The sequence below is a fragment of the Coregonus lavaretus genome (genome assembly GCF_964263955.1).
Source record: "Coregonus lavaretus genome assembly, chromosome: 5".
In the NCBI taxonomy this organism is placed as follows: domain Eukaryota; kingdom Metazoa; phylum Chordata; class Actinopteri; order Salmoniformes; family Salmonidae; genus Coregonus; species Coregonus lavaretus.
In genome coordinates, this window is record NC_139992.1 from 29,502,894 (window position 1) to 29,514,116 (window position 11,223).

General features: G+C 43.2%; 1 protein-coding gene across 1 annotated transcript in view; it reads left to right on the forward strand.

Annotated features, from left to right (window-relative positions):
* Positions 1-549: 549 nt before the first annotated feature.
* Positions 550-11,223, forward strand: part of LOC311129225 (proton myo-inositol cotransporter-like) — a gene marked incomplete at both ends in the record, with an annotated part of 13,747 nt that continues 3,073 nt past the window's right edge. Inside the window, 2 exons of the mRNA XM_084161527.1 lie at positions 550-1,096; positions 10,656-10,815. Of these exons, the coding sequence (XP_084017653.1) occupies positions 550-1,096; positions 10,656-10,815 (707 nt within the window). The remainder of the gene's footprint in view (positions 1,097-10,655; positions 10,816-11,223) is intronic.

The window sequence follows — 11,223 nt, forward strand, 5'->3', positions numbered from 1 at the left end:
AAATTGTCAAACATATTGAATTGAAAACATGGTTTTGGCCGTGTTCGAGAGGATCAAAACCGCAGTGTATCATTGGTAAATTGTGACGGACTGACTGATCTACAAATAATAATTAGTCGTTATTTATGGTGATTTGTAAATCAGTCGATGCAAGGTGATTTGTAAATCAGTCAGTAGCAGTCACTTTGATTCTCTGGAACACGGCCAGTGCCTGTATGACAGCTAGCAGAAGAGCAATACCATCTACGTCAGAGACGAACACACGGACTCTCCGCCTTGCCTTACCTTACCTTCTTCCTCTCACATAGAGAGAGCGAGAGAGAGAGAGAGAGAGAGAGAGAATGAAAGAGCAGCCCTCATCAGTACCACTGCGATGACACTTCTGTAGCCTGTGATCACGGCTACAGACCAACTTCTGTCAACTCGAATTTTCATAATTAACGGTTTTTGGACCGTTGCTCGACTGTGAGGACAACCAACACTTACTCTTAACAACTAACTAACCAGCTACAGTCCTGTGAACATTTCGTGGGTGCGTTTGTTTCCCTTATGTCCCGAAAATCGAGCGACAATGACTATAGTCTTCGTAGTATGAGCAACCTGATGGGTGAGAGGAGGAAGAAAGTGAACGATGACGGAGAGCGGAGCCTCATCAAAGCTCCGTCCAACGCGAGCATCAACAGCCAGGCTGTCGCTGTCCCTGCCAATGAAGCTGCCTCCACCGGGGACCTGGAGAGAGAGGCGCGTAAACAGTTCCAGCAAGATGTCACACCTGCGTTTGTTTATGTTCTGGCTGCGTTCTCCGCGCTGGGTGGCTTTCTGTTCGGCTATGACACCGGGGTGATCTCGGGAGCGATGCTCCTGCTCAAGAGGGAGATGAATCTCAGCGCCCTATGGCAGGAGGTTCTGATCTCTAGTACAGTGGCTGCCGCCGCGCTGTCCGCGTTGGCCGGCGGGTTTTTGAATGGAGTTTTCGGGCGCAGGGTCTGCATCCTCCTGGCTAGTTTTATCTTCACAGCTGGGGGAATAGTGCTTAGCGCAGCTCCCAATAAGGAGGTTCTCCTGGTCGGACGTCTCATTGTCGGGCTTGGACTTGGTAAGGTGTCTCTTTAGTTTCTGCAACTTTTCACTTGTTTACTTATCTCATTCACAAGACATTTCCGCCCATGCGCAATTAGCCTGTTTACAGGTAGGGTAAAAAAATTAAAATAAAGTAATTGCCTACACAAAAAAGCAAACTTTGGTAAGAATTAGGTATGTCGACACAGAAAATAAGTGGACACAGTTGACAACTTTTTAGTTATTAAAATACAAATTCTAGAAAAGGGGTGTCTTGCCCAACTTTGGGGCAAGATGCCCGCTGGGGCAAGAGGCCCGCTGAAAATTAATTTGTTAAAATCCATTTAATCAGTTTTATTTAGTCATTTTTGAGTAATTCACTCTTGAAAGCTAGTTATCATATTTTTATTAGACAAATCAAATATCAAAACAAAATGGCATTGCACATCTCACTATTAATAACCTATGATGAGGTTATGATGTAGGCCTAACACTCTTTAAAAATATATATATATCTTAAATCCCAGCAGATGCTAGCTCATGCTAACTAACTAGCTAACTCACATTCCTACTCAAAATCAACATTTCTATTGTATGATTTATTTCTGCAGTTTAAAATATTGTATGATTTATAACCTCCAGATTCACCTGAAATTGGCTTACATTAATGCTAGAAACAAATTCTCAACCTAAAAGGGGTAAGATGCCCCTGGGGTTTTCAGGGTTTTACATATAGAATATCAGAGGAGGCATTTAGCTATAGGGCCTAGGCTATATATTTCAAAATGCTATTGGTAAGATTTTTGCAACTGATGTTACCAATCAGATCATGGTTTGTGTCCGATTGTGATTGGTCCCCGAGCCTATAGGAGGCCATTTTGAAATACACTGCTCAAAAAAATAAAGGGAACACTAAAATAACACATCCTAGATCTGAATGAATGAAATAATCTTATTACATACTTTTTTCTTTACATAGTTGAATGTGCTGACAACAAAATCACACAAAAATTATCAATGGAAATCAAATTTATCAACACATGGAGGTCTGGATTTGGAGTCACCCTCAAAATTAAAGTGGAAAACCACACTACAGGCTGATCCAACTTTGATGTAATGTCCTTAAAACAAGTCAAAATGAGGCTCAGTAGTGTGTGTGGCCTCCACGTGCCTGTATGACCTCCCTACAACGCCTGGGCATGCTCCTGATGAGGTGGCGGATGGTCTCCTGAGGGATCTCCTCCCAGACCTGGACTAAAGCATCCGCCAACTCCTGGACAGTCTGTGGTGCAATGTGGCGTTGGTGGATGGAGCGAGACATGATGTCCCAGATGTGCTCAATTGGATTCAGGTCTGGGGAACGGGCGGGCCAGTCCATAGCATCAATGCCTTCCTCTTGCAGGAACTGCTGACACACTCCAGCCACATGAGGTCTAGCATTGTCTTGCATTAGGAGGAACCCAGGGCCAACCGCAACAGCATATGGTCTCACAAGGGGTCTGAGGATCTCATCTCGGTACCTAATGGCAGTCAGGCTACCTCTGGCGAGCACATGGAGGGCTGTGCGGCCCCCCAAAGAAATGCCAGCCACACCATGACTGACCCACCGCCAAACCGGTCATGCTGGAGGATGTTGCAGGCAGCAGAACGTTCTCCACGGCGTTTCCAGACTCTGTCACGTCTGTCACATGTGCTCAGTGTGAACCTGCTTTCATCTGTGAAGAGCACAGGGCGCCAGTGGTGAATTTGCCAATCTTGGTGTTCTCTGGCAAATGCCAAACGTCCTGCACGGTGTTGGGCTGTAAGCACAACCCCCACATGTGGACGTCGGGCCCTCATACCACCCTCATGGAGTCTGTTTCTGACCGTTTGAGCAGACACATGCACATTTGTGGCCTGCTGGAGGTCAATTTGCAGGGCTCTGGCAGTGCTCCTCCTGCTCCTCCTTGCACAAAGGCGGAGGTAGCAGTCCTGCTGCTGGGATATGGCTATTTAGTAGGGGTGTAACGATTCGTTTTAACAACGATTCGATTTGTATCACGATTCGTGGTTGTCGATACGATTCAAGGACGATATTGGTTCATTTAGAACGATACGATCCGAAACGATTCAGTGACTTGAAATCGATTCAGTAACCTTTTAGCCAAAAATTCAACCAGTGTGACTGAAATAAATACCTGGATACTGGACAGTGCAGGTGAAGTTTCCTAGATTCCTGTTTCTTGTAAGGACCGCAATGGTGGCTTGATAATTTCTCGCTCGTCGGCTTCTCCTCTGTCGTCCGCCATGCTATGTTTTGTTGTCTTTGCGCCTTTGCGCTGCTGCTGGCGCGGGGCGATGACGTCACGGATAGGCAGACTGAATCGAGTAATGTTTAAAGCCTTTATCATTAAAAGTGCTAAGAAAAAACATCCATATAAAGTCTGACGTGCTTAAATCCAATGGGTTATTTCCTAGTATCGATACAATCGATTTATTACATTTTAAAACGATGTTAGATTGATATATGTTGTCCAAAAGGCCAACTCGCCGAGCACAGATCGATGTAGTTGGATCATAGGAATATAAATCGATACATCGATGTAGTAGATGGATCGTTACACCCCTACTATTTAGCCATATACCAAAACAATAATCAAACCAAATGTTACTAACTTCATCCCACTACTTTAAGACTGGCTTGTTGTCAGGGTTACTGATATCTGACTGGCTTGATGTCAGGGTTACTGATATGGTGTTTTTGGAGGTAGTAGGCTTTTACAAGATTTCACGCTGTTTGGCATTCAATAAGAATTCGATGTACAGTGAGGGAAAAAAGTATTTGATCCCCTGCTGATTTTATACGTTTGCCCACTGACAAAGACATGATCAGTCTATAATTTTAATGGTAGGTTTATTTGAACAGTAAGAGACAGAATAACAACAACAAAATCCAGAAAAACGCATGTCAAAAATGTTATAAATTGATTTGCATTTTAATGAGGGAAATAAGTATTTGACCCCTCTGCAAAACATGACTTAGTACTTGGTGGCAAAACCCTGTTGGCAATCACAGAGGTCAGACGTTTCTTGTAGTGGGCCACCAGGTTTGCACACATCTCAGGAGGGATTTTGTCCCACTCCTCTTTGCAGATCTTCTCCAAGTCATTAAGGTTTCGAGGCTGACGTTTGGCAACTCGAACCTTCAGCTCCCTCCACAGATTTTCTATGGGATTAAGGTCTGGAGACTGGCTAGGCCACTCCAGGACCTTAATGTGCTTCTTCTTGAGCCACTCCTTTGTTGCCTTGGCCGTGTGTTTTGGGTCATTGTCATGCTGGAATACCCATCCACGACCCATTTTCAATGCCCTGGCTGAGGGAAGGAGGTTCTCACCCAAGATTTGACGGTACATGGCCCCGTCCATTGTCCCTTTGATGCGGTGAAGTTGTCCTGTCCCCTTAGCAGAAAAACACCCCCTTAGCATAATGTTTCCACCTCCATGTTTGACGGTGGGGATGGTGTTCTTGGGGTCATAGGCAGCATTCCTCCTCCTCCAAACACGGCGAGTTGAGTTGATGCCAAAGAGCTCGATTTTGGTCTCATCTGACCACAACACTTTCACCCAGTTCTCCTCTGAATCATTCAGATGTTCATTGGCAAACTTCAGACGGCCCTGTATATGTGCTTTCTTGAGCAGGGGGACCTTGCGGGCGCTGCAGGATTTCAGTCCTTCACGGCGTAGTGTGTTACCAATTGTTTTCTTGGTGACTATGGTCGCAGCTGCCTTGAGATCAATGACAAGATCCTCCCGTGTTGTTCTGGGCTGATTCCTCACTGTTCTCATGATCATTGCAACTCCACGAGGTGAGATCTTGCATGGAGCCCCAGGCAGAGGGAGATTGACAGTTATTTTGTATTTCTTCCATTTGCGAATAATCGCACCAACTGTTGTCACCTTCTCACCAAGCTGCTTGGCGATGGTCTTGTAGCCCATTCCAGCCTTGTGTAGGTCTACAATCTTGTCCCTGACATCCTTGGAGAGCTCTTTGGTCTTGGCCATGGTGGAGAGTTTGGAATCTGATTGATTGATTACTTCTGTGGACAGGTGTCTTTTATACAGGTAACAAACTGAGATTAGGAGCACTCCCTTTAAGAGTGTGCTCCTAATCTCAACTCATTACCTGTATAAAAGACACCTGGAAGCCAGAAATCTTTCTGATTGAGAGGGGGTCAAATACTTATTTCCCTCATTAAAATGCAAATCAATTTATAACATTTTTGACATGCGTTTTTCTGGATTTTGTTGTTGTTATTCTGTCTCTCACTGATCAAATAAACCTACCATTAAAATTATAGACTGATCATTTCTTTGTCAGTGGGCAAACGTACAAAATCAGCAGGGGATCAAATACTTTTTTCCCTCACTGTACCAAAGGTATTTATAGCAACTTCTGGGTGACTCATAGTCTTGACGTTGCCTTTGACAGGGAATGAAGGTTGGCGTGTCATGCTTAGTAGAATAATGTTAATTGTATGGAGTCAAACGCACATCACTTTGGGCAGGAAAATCATGTAGTGGTAAAGTAGTGTGCCAAGCTAGGAAGTCATCACTTTTAAGCCTTGTCTTAATTATTGGTTTAATTGAGCACAATACATGGAGGAATGGACGAAGGGTGCTATGCTTTGTGTGTTTTTGCTGTTTGGATGTACTAGTCATAGTCATTAGCTGATCTTTGTTTTTGTTTTGGACACCAATTAATAGACCCAGCGAGTAAGCCTGTGCGAATATGAATCAGCTTTTTATCTTTCAAGTACCAAAACCTCTCTCTCTCTCTCTCTCTCTCTCTCTCTCTCTCTCTCTCTCTCTCTCTCTCTCTCTCTCTCTCTCTCTCTCTCTCTCTCTCTCTCTCTCTCTCTCTCTCTCTCTCTCTCTCTCTCTCTCTCTCTCTCTCTCTCTCTCACACACACACACATACTCACACACACATACTCACACACACAGAGTAGACTCTCACTCTCTTCTCCCTCAATATTACCCCACAGACACATCAATCTTTCAAAACATATTGAATTGTTATTATTTTCCCAAGATTGAAAGAGGCAGTTTATCCAGCCATCGAATTTGAATGCATGAGCATAAGGCTGCATACCTATTGTAAAATATAGTGGTGGACCTTTGATGTTATGGAGCTATTTTGCTCCCACATGGATATCAAGGATCTGGAAGGATTCTGTATGGAGGAATGGTCTAAGATCCCTCCCATTTTAGAAAAAGGCTTAATGCCGTTATCCTCGCAAGTAAGGTATTAAAAACAGGGATGTGAGAAAAACAATTATTACTTGTTAAACAAAATCTCTTTCTCTGAGCAATTTTTTTAGCATAACAGAATATAATTTTCCCTTTTTTTGCATACAGTATACCTCAGTATTTTATACAGTCATTTTTGCTCATCTTTATAAATAATTTCGGACCCCACTGTATTCCGAGCGTACCCTGTCACACGTCCAATCACATTTACATGACGGCAGGCCGGGCTCTTCATAACTTTAATTGCTTAGCATTTCTGAGTGAAAGCGGGAAGGTCATTCTTGGCGTTTGTCAGGAGGAGGCAGAAATGCGTACCTTTGACTGGTCTTTAACACAAGCCTGGGGTTTGGTCCATCTCAATATCTTGGGCCAATTACTGGTGAGTTGACCTTTAGGTGAACACATGGGAGAGCTGGGGGAGAACTGTGCGGAGTCCCAAATGGCACCCTATTTCCTTCACAGTGCACTACTTTTGACCAGGGCCTATAGGGCTCTGGTCAATAGTGAACAAAATAGGGAATAGGGTGCCATTTGGGACGCATCCTTGTTCTGTGGTATGACTATAAGGCACAGAATGATGATGATCTGTTTCTATTGAATGATATTGTCCGTTTTATTATTGGCAGATAGGTATTTATTGACCAACAACATTGAAGTCCTCATTTGATCTCAATCAAAACATACCTTAACTGATTGAAAAATTACTTAATGATGGTGTTAAATCAGGTTTCCTGGATATTACGAAAGGTGTCCTGCAAGGGTCGATTCTGAGTCCTAGTAAATTTTTCTGTTTACATTAACAATATCAACTTGTCTGCAAAACATTTTAACATGCACTTGTATGACGATGATACTGTTGTGTATACTATTGGCCCCACGGTTGACCTTGCTCTATCTGAACTACAGTCTGACTGTTGTATTTCAGAAAAACTTTATTGACCTGAAATGAGTACTGAATGCAGGTAAAACTAAGTATATGTTGTTCTCTTGCAGGTAAAACTAAGTATATGTTGTTCTTTAGAGCGCATAATAATATGTTTGATGATTTGAGCATATGTACTTTGGATATTGCATATTGATGTGTTAGTTAAGAAGCTGAGAATAAAAATGGTCTTCTATAGACATAGGTTCTGCCTCTCGCTAAATAATAGAAAGCAGATTATTCAGTCGACGTTCCTATTGGTCCTAGACTATGGCGACATCATCTATATGAACGCAGCTGCCACTTCTTAAAGCCGTTAGATGCAGTTTATCATAGCGCATTGCACTTCATTACAGACAACAATTTTAATACTCATCACTGCATTCCCTACCAGAAAGTTGGTTGGCCCTCTTTGATGTCACGTAGGTTGATACATTGCTATGTTTTCATTTATAAAGCCATTTTACAAAAAGTCCCACTGTAACTAACATCATTACTAAACTTTAGACATATGAGTTACCACACACAGTCTCAGGGATGGCTAACTCTGGAAATTCCTTTGGTCTTTACTGAGTTAGGGAAATCAGCTTTTTGTTTTCTTGCACCTTATTTGTTGAACAATCTTTTTAAAAAAATCTGAAATTGGATGTTTTGGTGCCTCTAGGGCAATTCAGAAAGCTGATTGAGGACCTTATTACTGATGAATGTGTTTGTTTTTTATGACCGTGTTTTTCTTTCTGCTTGCATTTCGTATTGATAGTTTGATGTGTGTATTTTCTGTAAAGTAGACCTTGGTCTCAGAATGAGTCCCTGATAAAATAAAGGTGAAATAAAAGAAGACTTTCTTACTGTGGATGGGATATTTCAGTCTGATCCTGAAAATCCATGACCCCTACTGCAGTAGCATGCACCTTTTGAATTATAGAGAGTGCTACTAGTCCTCCATTGAAACCCACAGTGTGAATTCCATGACTTCCACAGGGTGACAACTTGCCATAAACAGAAAGCCTTTGACACATGATGCTAGTTCCTTTCAGGACTGTGTGTGCCGCTGTCCTTTGTCCTGAAATGAGAGGTCATTATAATGGATGGCTGTGACTGTGAGAGTCTTGGTGCTGGTGGACTCCACATGTGTCTGAGAACTGAGTAAAGGCCTGGAGAGACCAGAGAGACTGACCAAAGGCTGTCGATGATAACAAGAGGGGGAGGAAAGGAGGGCTCTCCCACTCTCTCAGAACCCACCCAGCAAGCCGGGAACATTCCTAGAACATTAGCTAATAAAAAAAGAGACGGAGACGCAGAATATTGACTTAATATGAAATCATATGAAATAATCTAATCTTACGCAGAGGTAATATTGAAAAGGCAGTTGTGTTCTGTCCACAGCTCCACCAATCTGTCTTCCATCACCTCGGTCCACATGGTGCGTGTTGTTGTTGCTTTCCACTTCGCCATCATTGTTTTGGTCTCACATGCTGAGTCGTCATTGGCTATTGGCAGTAGTCCTTGCCCAATCGCGTCATAGCACTTCTCATACTGCAAGTTGCATGGCCAACATTTCTGACGTCAGAAAATTATCGGGACATCCAACAGGGGTCTGGAAAACGGAACAGCCATCATCGGTGTGTCCTTGACTCGCTCAGATTAGGCGCGTCCCGACGTACTGATCCTATCCCAAATTCATAGGATTTCACCCCGATCATGAAAATGTGTCTGGGACTGCAAAAACGTGGCGAATTTGTGGCCAAATCGTGTAGTGTATGTCCTGCATTAGGGATTTATCTAACATTAGGATAACATCCCAAAAACATTCACTCTCTCTCTAGCTGTCTCTCTGTCTCTGTCTCTTTCTCTGTCTGTCTCTCTCTCTCTGCCTCTCTCTCTCTCTCTCTCTCTCTCTCCTTTATTTTAATCCACAATAAAAACTTTCCAACATAATAAACCCTCCTATACTCTTAATTGCATTCACAACCATGTGTTTGGTTCAGTTATTTGTTCTGTTCTCTGCTTGCGTATGATGAAAATAAAATGACTAACATGTCAAATGTGGATGTAGAGGAGCGGCCGTTGACAGAAGAGCAAACCGAGTAGAACCTTTTATCAATGTTGAAGCATGCTCAGCTCTAGTTGTTTACTTGGTGGTGTTACCCACTGGAGGAACTGGGTATGCATGCTTTTTCTCCAGTCCTGCATTAACACACCTGACTGAAATATTAAACTAATCAAGGACCTCACTCTGAGTCTGGACCATGATCAGCTGAATCAGGTGTGTTAGGCTACTGCAGGGCTGGAGCAAAAAAATCTGCACACCTAGTAGCTCTACAGGTGCAGTTGGTAACTCTATGAACCACACATCTAGGGTTGGTCACCCCAGGTGTGTACCGTATGAACGACACCCCTAGGGTCCCTACCTTTAACAGTAGGACCCATCCCTCCAGCCCTTACTCCTGGGTTTCAAAAAAAATGAATGAAACGCCAATAAAAATGTCTCACGTCTCCCAGATAATGATTTACCCCAGCCGGTGTCGTATAATGGCAAGGCTGCATGGTGAATCAAGCTGTTCCCATGGCAACAGGTAGCTACGTCATCTGCCGGGCAACTGAAGGAGAGACAGGAAGCAGTGCACTGTGGGTGCTATTAATAGTCCCTTATCGGTGTGTGCGCAGAGCGGAGCCGTGATGTCACGGCCCTTGTCAGATTAATCCGGGCAAACACATGTTGTTTGTTCTAGCAGTCAGTGTAAATATGTAGTAGTTTTGGCATGGTCTGTGGCTGCAGCAGCTGAGAACACCACTGACTTACATACTGTATAGGCTACAGTATCTCTGATGGAGTGGATGCACCTGAGATCTATGTTGTAGATCTGGTTACAGAGATGACTGATGTTGTGGTTGATGTTGTTTAGTCTGTCAGACATGATTGATGTTGTTTACAATGATGAGGGCTCTAGTGCCCTATTGGCTAGTGTGTGATTGGTGCAGCAGCTCTGAGGTTGAATGTTTTGATTGGTCAGGTTCTCTAGATGAGGGATGTGGCTGAGGACACTCAGCTTCCACTTGATTGACAGATGTAGAGGAGTGTGGAGAGGATATGTTGTTTAATGCCTAACTCAGACCCTATACCACTGTACTTGAATGAGGTAAACCAGTGAACTGAACTAATCATAAAAGCTGAATTTACACTTATCCATAAACTTTGACTGTACTGTATGATCCGGGGTAAAGTTTCCCCTAGGTGCAGATCTGGTATCAGCTTCCCCTCCCCCAATCCTAACCTTAACCATTAGTGGGGTACTGATCCGAGATTAACGTCTAGGGGCATTTTCACCCTACACTGTACAGTTTTACACTCCTCATCTTCCCTCTGCCCCATCCCACATGAGTAGGTATTGCGTCCATGACGGTGCCAGTGTACATAGCTGAGGCGTCTCCCCCCCACCTGAGAGGCCAGCTGGTGACAGTAAACACACTGTTCATCACGGGAGGTCAGTTCACTGCCAGCATCATAGACGGGGCCTTCAGCTACCTACGCCACGATGGATGGAGGTGAGACACACACACACACACACACACACACACACACACACACACACACACACACACACACACACAATTGCTGTATATGCCTCTTCTTTTAATATCTCAATGATTTTACATGGTACATCATTTACCACACTTACATCAGGATTGAATTGAGAATGCCTCATATATTCCAATTCAATTCTTGAATTTGAATTGGATTTTAATTTAAGTAAGTAGTAAACAGGATACAGAATTGCAATTTGAATTTAAATGAAAGTAAATAGAATTTAATTAACTGAAATTCAAATGCTTCTATTCTAAACTGAATGTACAAAATATTAAGATGCTGGCCCATGTTGTCCTTTGGGTGGTGGACCATTCTTGATGCACACAGGAAAATGTTGAGCATGAAAAATTCAGCAGCAATGCAGT